Here is a 13392-nt window from a genome sequence, read left to right on the forward strand (position 1 = left end):
GCCAAGGCGGGCGGATCACAAGGTCAAGAGATCGAGACCATCTTGGTCAACATGGTGAAACCCCGTCTCTACTAAAAATAAAAAAAAATAGCTGGGCATGGTGGTGCGTGCCTGTAATCCCAGCTACTCAGGAGGCTGAGGCAGGAGAATTGCCTGAACCCAGGAGGCGGAGGTTGCGGTGAGCCGAGATCGCGCCATTGCACTCCAGCCTGGGTAACAAGAGCGAAACTCTGTCTCAAAAAAAAAAAAAATATATATATATATATATATATCCCATCAATTAAAACCATGTTTATCCTCCATTGACTGGTAATTTTTAATAAGGGGTGGAACATTTTTAGAAGCTCACCAGTATAATGTTAAATAGATTCTCAACATCAAATACTACCATGATAAGATGCAAAATAATTTTCTTGTAATATTAATTAGTGGTTGATGGGCTTAATTTTTTTTAGGTGCTGATATTGATGCGTTGTGTGTTGCACCAAGACATGTTGATCGAAGTGACTTTTTCACCTCATTCTATGATAAGTTGAAATTACAGGAAGAAGTAAAAGATTTAAGAGTGCGTAAATGTTCGGGGTGAAATGGGAGGAGTTATAAGAATTCATTTAGTCAGTTGAGTGAATTTTATGATATAGCCATCATTTATTGAGTTCTTGTAGTTTGCCTAACCCTTCTAAGCACTTGGCTTATGTGTTTGTGTTTATTCTTTACAGCAAGCCTAAAATCATAAACTCATTTACAGATTAGGAAATTGAGGCAAACAAAATAAATCTGAAATAATCTGGCCACAATCATACATGTGATGAGTGGCTGAAATCAAATGTTTGAACCTTGATTTCTGATCTGATTTGTCTGATTCAAGAGCCCAGTCTTAAAGCTAGCTATTTTTGTGTCAGGTGTTTTACTAACGTACTGAAACTAGTAGAGGCCTAAAATGTAGCTTCAGAGACCCTAAACTTGTTTACTTTTCTTATAGGCTGTTGAAGAGGCATTTGTACCAGTTATTAAACTCTGTTTTGATGGGATAGAGGTAAGGTATAGTTCAAATTGACAGTTCTTCCTATGTGCTGTCACTAATTCTGATTGATATAGGTTAAAAACTTGGTTTATTTTAAGGTTTATAATTAGTGAGTTGGTTGTGATATTAATAACAATTTAGGCTTTTAAATGGAAGTGACTGCCTGCTCTTTGTAGAAAAGACCATTTTTTAGTCTTTTTAAAAATACCAAGTGAAATTTGGAGCTAAAACAGAAGTAATGAAACCTTCAGATTGAAATGCTATTACAAAAAAGTTTTTTTGGTAGCTTCTCCATATGCCAGTTTTGTGTGCTTTTAGTCTCATTAAGGCAGTAGCATAATGTATTTTTGCGAGTAACACTTTGCTTTAATTGGGAGAAAAGTGTGAGTGCTGAAATATTTTCTTATGGGGAAGATTTATGAGCTGAAATTCTTGAGATGATCATTTCTCCTTGCTGCTTTCAGTGTATGTGATTAAAGTGATTACAACAAAGTTGACAGAAGAAGCAACTTTAGTAATTTATTATATTACTTTTGCTGTACAGAATGGTACTGGAAAGTCACAGATAATAAAGTGAAGATTGTAACATTTTGGAAACTAAGAAAAAGTTTATTGAAGCTGGGCAGAGTCATGTGCACCTGTAGTCCCAACTATTCAGTTGGGACTGCCGCAGGAGGATCTCTTGATCCTAGGAGCTTAAATCTAGCCTGGGCAACATAGCAAGACTTCATCTCTTTACAAAAATAAAAAAGATAATTCACTGGTTTGCTATTTTGAAAAATGGGTGCATCTAAGGTTGCTGCATAAAAAGCTCAACTCTGTATTTTATGAAAAGTCAAGTGACCTTAATAAGTAGGCATAAAATGTTAAATTTGATAAGGGATTATCAAATTCATGTAGTTTTGATTTATTGTCAATTAAGTAAATATAAAAATAATCTGTAATATAAAGTATAAGATGGTGCCTCATTTTCCCAAAAAGAATATTACTGACAAAGAGGAAATTTTTTTGGAAGGAGACCTGACCTGATTTTGTAAACTTTACAGGATCGAGATGGAAAGTTAGATGGCCACTTAAAGCATTTAATGTGTTAGTTTTCTGTTAGACATGCCATACTAAAAAATTGTATTTTAGGAACATAATATTTTAGGAAATTTAGTAATCATTTTCACATTTTAGTATTTTTTGAAGTAATTCCATCCTTTAAGAAATCTCTCAGTATTGTTAACTGAGTTGGTTTTTCAGTTACCTAGTTTTATGAGCCATAATCTTTATTTCTGTCTAAACTGGGGGAGATACTAGACTTTGAAATCTGTTCTGTTTCATTGGATAGTTTATCCTGGACCACAAGTACTTATTTGCGTAACAGTACAGTTTTTTCCTTCTGTCCTGTAGGTGTGTTTAAATGATATTTTAAAATGTGCTCCTAAAATACTGTTTTTTAAAAAGTGATCTTATAAAAGACTTGTTTACAGCAGCATCCATATTTTTGGAACCACGAAGTCATACCCTCAGGCCTAACTACTAAATCTGTGCTGTTTTTTATGCTCTCACCTTTCTTTTAGAAAAGAAACAATTTTGCAGTTGAATTTTAGAAGTCTTCAAAATTAGCCATAACTCTGGTTGTTTTAGGCTGTACTTTATTGTTTTTGTTTTACTTAAAACTCAATTGGAAAAACATACTGTAGTATTATAGATATAAAAGTTCTCAGATATAATGGGATCTCTTTATTGAGAGGTATTTTTGGCTAAATATAAGGATGCTTGCCTTTGCGTACTTTTAAGTTCTCATATATAATGAAATCTCTTATTGAGAAGTATTTTTGGCTGAATATAAGGTGATTTGCCTTACATTTGGGTACTTGTTAGTATGTAATCAGTTTACAGTTCATATAGATGAAGAGTTAACTTTAATTCAGTATATATAGCAGACTTAATGTATCCGGTAGATGCATTTAACAGACAATGCATCAAACTTAGTAATTGTGACTAAACTGATAACTATGTTCTTGTAAATTCATTTCTATTTTAAAAATATTATCATGTTTTTGTTGTTGGTTTTTTTTTTTTCCCCCCTCTGAGACAGGGTCTCACTTTTTCCAGGCTAGAGGCAGTGGTGCAGTCACAGCTCACTGTAACCTCAACCTCCTGGGCTCAAGGGATGTTCCTACCTTAACACCCCAAGTAGGTGGGGTTACAGGCACTTGTCACCACACCTGACAGTAGTTAATTTTTTTTTTTTTTTTTTTTTTTTTGAGACGGAGTTTCGCTTGTTACCCAGGCTGGAGTGCAATGGTGTGATCTCAGCTCACTGCAACCTCCGCCTCCTAGGTTCAGGCAGTTTTCCTGCCTCAGCCTCCTGAGTAGCTGGGATTACAGGCACGCACCACCATGCCCAGCTAATTTTTTTGTATTTTTAGTAGAGACGGGGTTTCACCATGTTGACCAGGATGGTCTCCATCTCTTGACCTCGTGATCTACCCGCCTCCAGCTCCCAAAGTGCTGGGATTACAGGCTTGAGCCACCACGCCTGGCCAGTAGTTAATTTTTTTGTAGAGATGGGGTCTCGCTATGTTGTCCAGGCTGATCTTGAACTTGTAGCCTCAAGGAGTCTTCCTGACTTTGCCTCCCAAAGTGCTGGGATTGCAGGTGGGAGCCACCACCCCTGGCCTATATTGCTATGTTTTAAAATTATCTGATTAAAGTACCTATGATATGAAATAATATAGTTTGGACTTTTGCCAGGGACACTGTTATGTTTATAGTTAATGAGACGATCCTGGCTTTAAGGAAAATTAGAGTTTTGTTCTGCTGTTTTGTTTTCAATCAGGATTTTACTCCTGTCACCTAGTCTGGAGTGCAGTGGCACAATCTCGACTCACTGCAACTTCTGCCTCCCAGGCTCAAATGATTTTCCTGCCTCAGCCTCCCATGTAAGCTGGGACCACAGGTGCGTGCCACGATGCCTGGCTATTTTTTTTTCTGTATTTTTTTGGTAGAGATGGTGTTTCTCCATGTTGCCCAGGCCCGTCTTGCTCAAGTGATCCACCTGCATCAGCCTATCAGCCTCCTAAAGTGCTGGAATTTTTTTTTTTTTTTTTTTAATAGAAATGCCTTAAAAGTAGTTTGACAGATACAGAATGTTGTTTTGTTTGTGTTTCAGATTGATATTTTGTTTGCAAGATTAGCACTGCAGACAATTCCAGAAGATTTGGACCTACGAGATGACAGTCTGCTTAAAAATTTAGATATAAGATGTATAAGAAGTCTTAATGGTATGAGAAAGCCTGCTTCCTTTTCTGTCGTTCGGTTTTTGTCATATATTAGTTATTTTTACACAAGTTTTGTACTGAAGCTTTTTATAGCTATATTGTTAACCCCGTAGTGAGTTAAAAAAAATGTGCTTTACCCAATAAACTACAGAAGAGTAGTAGTTTATTTCACTCTTTAGTATTTTATACTGTAGTTCTTCTGTCATTTATGGTGTTCAGGACACTGAGAAAGACCATCTGACTTTTGTACTCTATTGCTAGTGATTTAGGTTTCACTGCCAAACACTAATTAATTTTGATCCTGTTATTCTTTAGTAATGCTGTTAGCATTGCTGAGGTCAGAATGGCTACTTTGGCACAATTTTATATTACCATAGCTTGTTACTGTGCTCTTGAAGAGCAATTCTTGGAAACTTCAGTGAATTAAGTCCTCCTCAGTATATGTGGAAAGTTTTAATTGTGAATCTAAAGTTTGAAATTAGGCAGGTTACAGTTTTCTTTGATCAGTGCTTATGATAGGAGATAAATGCTTCAGATTTTGTTTTTTTCCCTCTGTTAATGAATTAGCTTTACTGATTCTACCAAATAGAAATTTATGTTTAATTTTAATCTCAGGAAATTTGGAAGCATTGTTAAACTTTTGATGATTTAATGTTCTGTTTCTTTTTCCCCCCCATTAATCAGGTTGCAGGGTAACCGATGAAATTTTACATCTAGTACCAAACATTGACAACTTCAGGTTAACTCTGAGAGCTATCAAACTATGGGCCAAACGTGAGTTCAGAATTTGTTGGCTAGCTTATTAAAAATGTTCAAACTTTTGTTCAACACTAACTTATCTTTTTGCTTTTCCCTTATCAACAGGCCACAACATCTATTCCAATATATTAGGTTTCCTCGGTGGTGTTTCCTGGGCTATGCTAGTAGCAAGAACTTGCCAGCTTTATCCAAATGCAATAGCATCAACACTTGTACATAAATTTTTCTTGGTATTTTCTAAATGGTATGTGTTTAGATTATATTAAAATAAAATTGATTGTAGACACTGAAGTTTAGTCTTATTTCTATGACATTTCTGCAGCTGGTTTCAGATTCAAATTTCAGTTCATGATCTAGTCATTTAGGTAGCCTTGGAGATCACATTCCGTATAAAAGGGCAAACTGAAACTCTTATTTTTTTTTTTTCCCCTAGTTTTGCCAGGATAGTAAGGCAGTATTCTATTTATACTTCCTTGCATAAACTTACCCTCTGAATAAACTGAATTTTAGCAGCTAAGATTCAATTTATTGATAGATTGGGAAATCAGTTACTGTACTTTTGGATAAAACTTGTACAAACCACCTCTTTCACTCTTTGAATTCTCTGTCTATAGGCCATTAGTTTCTTGTGACTGTTTTTTTTTTTTTCCTTTTGCTTTCAGCATTTATTTTGGCCGAATATTAAATAGATGAATTTTAATAATAAGCTTTCAAAGAATAAATTAACATTAAGTGTTTCGGGACAAAAAAAAAGCAATTTGAGATTAGTCATTAATCCAGGAGAGTTTTTTTTTTTAAGTTTCTTCATTTCATTTCCACTTTTGTCAACTATGATTTAAGAAAAGTAGGTAAAATATTAGTGCCATTTCGTATTAATTGCCTTGGCCCAAAAGGTAAGGGTGCTTGGTTTTTAATCAAATTAAGATAAATCTTCCGGGCCGGGCGCGGTGGCTCAAGCCTGTAATCCCAGCACTTTGGGAGGCCGAGGCGGGTGGATCATGAGGTCAAGAGATCGAGACCATCCTGGTCAACATGGTGAAACCCCGTCTCTACTAAAAATACAAAAAATTAGCTGGGCATGGTGGCACATGCCTGTAATCCCAGCTACTCAGGAGGCTGAGGCAGGAGAATTGCCTGAGCCCAGGAGGCGGAGGTTGCAGTGAGCCGAGATCGCGCCATTGCACTCCAGCCTGGGTAACAAGTGCGAAACTCCGTCTTAAAAAAAAAAAAAAAAAAAAGATAAATCTTCCATTCCTGTGCTTGTGAACTTCTGCTCCTCCCTCTGCAAAAGAGATGTTCTTTTCTAGTAATTTTGTAAAAATTAGAGTTATTTGAGACATTTTAGAACTGTTTTCAACTGGAGGAAAAAGTAAAAAATTTAGAAGCATGCCACACTTTTCAGTACACATTCTGCTGTTTTGGGATTTAGTAGCGCTTAAAATCAGGTGTGATAAGATTGAAGAATGTCAGAATTTCTCTTAATGCTGCACATATATAAGCAAATAATGTTTTTAAGAAACTACCCCTGATGTTAAGAATGGCAAATGTTCTTCAGTTTTTACCTCTTTTATAAGGGATCAAAGCAGCTAGTTTATAGAACACATAGGAAAATGTGTTTATGCCACAGAATTTTTCTACTACACTTACTCGTCTTACAGCCTTTAAGTCATGAATCCTAATTAATTTTTATAATTATTTGTACTCCTTTGACTATGATCAGAAGTAAATTTTAAAATTCTCAGTTGACTTTGGATGGAACCTAGTATAAAGGCAGGAATTTTATCTTTCAGTGGATATACTGTTCAAGGCGGAAGTGGACACATCATTATTTTGGGATGGTACTTCTTTAGTTCTTTTAAAGGTCTTTGAGTGGTAGAGAATGTATTTGGTTTCAGTCTAAGAAGGCTACCAAATGGTTTAAGTTCATTCATAGTTAGGAAGAAAAGATATGGAGTAGTCTAATGTCGTCAGAAAGGAGTAAAACGTTATATATACCAAGAGGGCAGAATGAAGAAGGATCACATTTCACAAATGCTATATGTTTAACAAAATACGTTTAGATGATAATATCCAATAGTCTTATCAAGTGCTACAATCTTTTTAAACAGGGAATGGCCAAATCCCGTGCTATTGAAACAGCCTGAAGAATGCAATCTTAATTTGCCTGTATGGGACCCAAGGGTTAGTGTATTATTTTTTCCCCTACCAATTCACACTGTGCAATAACAAGTAAAAATCATCTGCATAAACTTCAGGGAGACTTTCCAACCTTTTACTTATGAGTGGTCATGTCCGTTTATACTTTCTTTTAGATAACCTCAACTATAATTGTCCTCAAGTATAATTGATGTGAGAAGCATAATTATGTACCCTGTAAACCACATTTAATTGTACATAGTTTTTAATACAGATTTTACTAACATTTTAATTTTTTTCTATATAGCACTACCTTGTAAGTCAAAGTTGTGTGGGCGTTTGTGCTTTAAAAAAATAAAAGGATACTAAAAATCCCTGTATTTTTTTATTTTATCTAAGTATTTTCCTAAAGTTGGGTTGTTGTAGGAAAGCTGTTATTTAATGTTTACATGTGGCATATAACTTCTAAGCAGTCTCACTTTAATAACCACGATGTAATTGTAAAAATTGGTTTAGATATTTCAGATATTATAAAAACATGGTTGGGCTAAAGAAGACCTTCCATTCTGTTTCTTGGGAAGTTACAACATTTACCGCTTACTCATTTTAAATGTAAACAGCTTGCATTTTATAAACTGATAGAAGAAATTTAGGTTTGAATAAGATTTTCTAAGTTTATGAAATCCTATTTTTCTAAATTAATTTATCTTATTATAATACCCCAAATTTTAAATTCTGTTGAATTACATCAAGCTATGCATTTTCAAGTCTTGCAAACCTCAGGGCATTTACTTTTAGAGGATGTGAATTTACCACCTCTTTTGTGGAAATGTGCCACTTATTGGTATACAGATTTAAAATTAACAGTAAATCATTTCATTATCTTCTAACATAGCAACATGGACAATGTAGTTTCACCATGTGTTAATAAGCTCAAACTTAATAATTTAAGGGTGTATTAAGAACTTAAACGTTTCTATCTTGTTTAAAATTAGCTTTACAAAACATACTATAGCGTTACATGTCTGTAAAGGTAATTGTATGTGCATCCCCATTTCTGTTGTTGAATAAAGAAAAACTAAACATCAGTAGATTCCCAAGCAGAACTTTTTTTTTTTTTTTTTGGTTCAGCAGGTACACTTTATAGTAAGGTTGCCAAAATCCAAATAGAAACAAATCATTAGTTTAGACGAAATCTTTGATACTATAAAAAATTCTTGTAAAAACAATGTCTCTCTACATGGTTTTTCTTTCTCAACTCCAGCTATGAATGAAATTTAAAAAAATATAATCATTGGTTCAGTTTAACAAGGGGTAAAAAGCCCAAGTATCTGTTGCATATGTACTTGAAGAAACTGATTGGCTGTTGTTGTATGTAGGTAAATCCCAGTGATAGGTACCATCTTATGCCTATAATTACACCAGCATACCCACAACAGAACTCCACGTACAATGTGTCCGTTTCAACACGGATGGTCATGGTTGAGGAGTTTAAACAAGGTAAGTGTTTATCCTTATGCTCTGCTTTATACACGAAGGATTTACATACCATTGTAGACCCAGTAGTCAGCTGTGCAACTTAAATTGAAGAAGGATTCACTGAAGTGGGTTTTGGTGTTCATTTTGTTTATTACAGTATGTGTTTGAGAACTGACTTCAAAAAATTAATTCCTTTTAGGCAATTTATTTTTTAAAATAAGTTGGAAGATTAAGCAACAGTTAAAACCAGTAGGCTGGTTGAGTTCCGTACTATTGCCTTGTAAAATTATAAATGATAACAGTTTGTCTACACTGGTGAAATGAGAGATGATTTGCAGGCTGCATACTCCTGGGACAAACTTTGAGCGGGAATGAGGCCATACCACCCAATTACATTCCATTATTTTGGAGAAACTTTTTTTGACCCCTAGTTGTACTGTTAATTTGAATGTATAGCTATTACCAAATAGTCTTTGAGAGAAGTAACTGGAACAAGATTGTTTGGTTTGACTGAAAATAGTAAAGGAAATAGAATGACTACTAGCTGTAAATTTAGAAGTTTAAAATTTCTGAATATTTTAATCTGTGGTCTAAAGAGGCACATCAAGGGAAGATGCCTCTATCCCTTTAGAAACAACAGGGAAACTTGTTTTTAGAAAGGCAAGAAACAAAATATATTGGAAATTTTTCCTTCTCGGGTAACTGTGGTGTTTCAGTTTTAAGAAAGAAGGTCATTCTATCAAGATGGCATTTTAGAATAGTCATACTTTACCAGAAACCTGGTTCTCAAAAAATCTTCCAGCTTTTTAAAAAAGTATGTATTTATGTAAGAATATGCTCTAAAATCATAAGCTAAACCTATATATGTTAAAATTCTGGTTTTAGGATTATAGTGAGTGCATGTGGTATGATTAAGATTATTAAAACTTCTAGATTGTAGACTGAAGTATGCAAACATGTTAATATGTTTTTAATTTAGGTCTTGCTATCACAGATGAAATTTTGCTGAGTAAGGCAGAGTGGTCCAAACTTTTTGAAGCTCCAAACTTCTTTCAAAAGTACAAGTATGTATTTTAAGGCATGTCGCACATGTTGCTCTCTTTAAGTAACGGTTTAATGGTAGCATATATGACATTTCTTCTTGCTTTAATGTTTTTGATTTTCCTTTAAACATCTGTAGAATTATCTTTCCTGTCACAAGGACATGCTGTTTTTAGTGAACTCTACTTAGTTTTTTTTTGGTTGAGGTAATGAATATGAAACCCCTATGGTTTTTCTGCCTGATCTAACTGAACCCATCCTGCTATATTTGTAGCAACGTCAGTTCATAGGCATATATCAGTCATGACAAAAACAGTAAATCTTTATACACTGGCAAGTGGATGCACTGTTAAAATTTGTAGTTAATATTCTTTACTAAGAAACTATTTTCATCTAATTCTGCAAACTTTGTTAATTATTAAGAATCTTTAAAACAAAGACAAAGCTAATAAAATGTCAATAGGTAGCCAATTAAATGTTTTCAATAGTTACAGCGCATTTTTCACTAGCCATTTCCCCCCAGTGTTAATAAAGCCCCTTCAACTATTTCTACAACTAGCTTTCATGAATCTAACTGGGTGTTAATAATCTTAATTAATGGTTTAAATATAATGGTTTAATACCTTAGTACAGGTTAAAAGCTTCGTTGTGTTTTGATGAGAAATGTAAGTCATAATAAATCTTATTTTAAAAAACAGACAAACCATGGACTTGAACTTTTATTTGCCCTGGGCTGAAAATTTGCCAAAGTCCTTCTTAAATTTTTTTTTTTAATGATCGAAACTTTTCTGACCATTTGATCTTGTGTTGGATTGTGTTTTGTAATAATCTAAGCAAGATTGCTTTATGGTATTCCCCAATTAAAAGCAAGAATGATGACCTTCATGATGTCTCTGTGTTTTGTTTCCATATCTTTTGCATGAAAAAGCAATAACGGAGCCAGTAAATGTGTTCTGGGAGCACTGTGTTGTCAGTAAAAATTAAAATAGCATAATCATTAAATACTTTTATTTTACTACGAATTCCCCCGTAAATTGTGATTTCTGTTTGGCAGATAATTTTTGTTTTTATTTTAACCAATGCAGAGGAAGTACCTTGGAACATTTAAACTAAAAAACATGTATATGGATACTTTAAGAACTATGATATAAAAGAGACATAGTTACATATAGGGAGAATAATAAAGGAATTGTTTTTACAGTAAAGTATTAGTGCAGTATCCCTTAATTCCTGGAATCAGTGATGAAACTAGATATTCAGACTTTTTCTATTCACTTTCTTATAGGACTAAGATGGGGCTTCCTTCACTTTAAGGAATATTAATTCTGAAATTGAACAGACCTTTATAGAGTCATATTATTTGAACAAATTCACATTATTAGAACTTTGGTGCTTTTTCTAAAACTTGCTTGAGTTTCTTTCAAAGTTTTAAACTATACATCAGTCCTTGCTGGATAGTACCTGTAAGTTCTTTGGTTCAAAGATATATTACTAATTTTTACTGAATTTTTTGTGAAACAAATTTTTTTAGGTTGTAAAAAAGGAAGTAGCAACAAATAAAGGAAATTATATCAGAAAAATTTACATTTCAGCTGAGTATCTTGTGAAAACTTGAAAATGATAGTGGGCTAGTTTTATTCACACCAAATTCTGCTTATGTTTCTAATTGTTCTCCAGAGATTTGCCTCTTTGAGATTAGGCTTTTGGAGGTATTCACAGATTTGAATTTTTAAAAACACATCCTCATATAAAATACCCCAAAGATTGACTATACAACCAAATGGAAATCTAGTTTTCTCTTGAGTCAAAGTTGATCCTGAAGTATTGTTACTTGATATGTGTAGGATTTTAAGTCATGTGAAATATACCTCACATTCTTGGAAGGAGCAGAACCGTGGAGAAAAATCTAATTTGTCTTAAAGTGCAAACTAATCATCTTCCAGAAAGAGAGATCAGTGTTCCTTAAGAGAAAGGGTTAACATTGTTTTGTGAAATTTTTGGAGTTCTAAGAAAACAGTTTTTTTTACTGCCTCCTCTGAGATAATTCAAGTTAACATGTAACTAGCAAGAAATCAGTAACAATGGGAAATGTGAATACTTGAGGTGTTAGATTAGATTTCACTAGGAATAAAGGAAAAGCATTAGGAAAACCAGTGTATTCTCTAAGACGATTCTATAATTTTATGTGTGTATATAGTAACTTGACCTTCAGTTTGTTTAAAAAATAAAACCAGGAAGCTAAATCTTGGTCTTGAATTACTTAAATACAGCATTGCAAGCATTTTTGACTAAGATATGCCAGTTTTTTATTGTACGTATGTGAGTTTTCTTCCCAGGTGAGATGAAATGGTCAAGAGATTCACTTAGAGAATTTGTTTTGCAAATAGCAATTAGGTAATAAAATAAAATGTTTTTAGGTACTTTACATAAGTTATTATTATTTTGGGATACTTTTTTTATAGCTTATTTTTAACTTTTTAAACTTAGAAACTATTTTCAAACTTGGGGAAAAGGTAATGGCAATTGCATTAAAACTTCAGATGGAGGCGTTTGAGCATCATAAGCATGAGTTTTAAACATAGTTGTGAAATAGGGAACCATGTTTTTTGGTACATCAACAAAATGTAGTTTAATTTAGATGTACACTAGGTTTCTGTGGTCTGATAGGGACCTTAAGAATTGAGTATCCTGGTTTTAAAAATCAGAAATAGAGAGATTGAGAGAATGAAGTTGGAATTTTCTAGATGAATTCCTAATGACTCAATTTTTGCAGGTTAATTTTATTAAATTTAACTTACATTTTATATCTCTCAACTCAAATTTGTTTAAATGTGTCTTGAGTAAAGGACATTTAACTTGAACATAAATACTTGTTAGAATTACTTAACATGTCTACCTACACGTGAATACATGTATTTGTGTGTAAGATAGGTACAGAGTAGTTACTATTTCCCTTTTGGATTTCAGTAGGAAGTAATGTTGAACTCTAGTACTCAAAACTTTGAATTGCCAACTAAATTATATCCAAATGGATTGTATATTTTCCTTCTATAAATAAAGAACATTGTGTATCATTTAAGGTTTTGTTGAAGACAAAGGTGGCTATTAAGAATTTCCATTTTAATAATGTGTTTTAAGAGTGATCCTAGAGACTGGGCGAGTTTTGTCTTTGCCCTTAGATGGACCCAGACAGCTTTGTGTTTTTGTGTACATGTCTGATTTTTATACCTCATTGTCTCCTGTTACAAGTTGTGATAATTTTGTGAGACAGCTCTTCATCTTTACTTTTTTTTTTTTAAACCACCTAGCCATTTTTAATGTTTTAGGGACCTAGAAATCAGGTTACTGAGTTTGTTAGGATTTTGTTTGATTGAGCATTTGGAATTCTGAATATGGGTTTCTCTATATGTAAAATACATGAATTTTTAATACTTTTATGTGACTTTAGTTGACTTATATGGGCTGTCTGTGCTAGCTCATGTATTGGACATATTCCATATAATGGTGAGCAAATTAAACTGGTAATGGAACTATCGGTTTATATGGGTTTGGACTGCATATTCACATATCTCTATATACCTTAGTTTTTATGTATCTATCTTTGTTACCTTAAGTTTATAGACTTCAAGTTAACTCCATTGAACTTTGCAATACCTCTCCCAATAAAATGTGTACTCTTTT

The 13392-nt window shown here is 33.6% G+C and overlaps 1 protein-coding gene across 7 annotated transcripts in view; it reads left to right on the forward strand.

The window, feature by feature from the left end:
• The window catches only part of PAPOLA (poly(A) polymerase alpha), a 67334-nt gene that overhangs the window by 26539 nt on the left and 27403 nt on the right, over positions 1-13392 (forward strand). For 6 of the 7 annotated variants that reach the window (XM_039468789.2, XM_074393576.1, XM_039468791.2 and 3 more), the window contains exons 5-12: positions 456-565; positions 983-1036; positions 4188-4299; positions 4981-5070; positions 5161-5299; positions 7164-7236; positions 8571-8691; positions 9650-9734. In XM_039468789.2, coding sequence (XP_039324723.1) covers positions 456-565; positions 983-1036; positions 4188-4299; positions 4981-5070; positions 5161-5299; positions 7164-7236; positions 8571-8691; positions 9650-9734 — 784 coding nt within the window. The remainder of the gene's footprint in view (positions 1-455; positions 566-982; positions 1037-4187; positions 4300-4980; positions 5071-5160; positions 5300-7163; positions 7237-8570; positions 8692-9649; positions 9735-13392) is intronic. The other variant, XM_074393577.1, reaches the window with a different exon arrangement.

Source organism: Saimiri boliviensis, chromosome 2, assembly GCF_048565385.1.
Source record: "Saimiri boliviensis isolate mSaiBol1 chromosome 2, mSaiBol1.pri, whole genome shotgun sequence".
NCBI classification, from domain to species: domain Eukaryota; kingdom Metazoa; phylum Chordata; class Mammalia; order Primates; family Cebidae; genus Saimiri; species Saimiri boliviensis.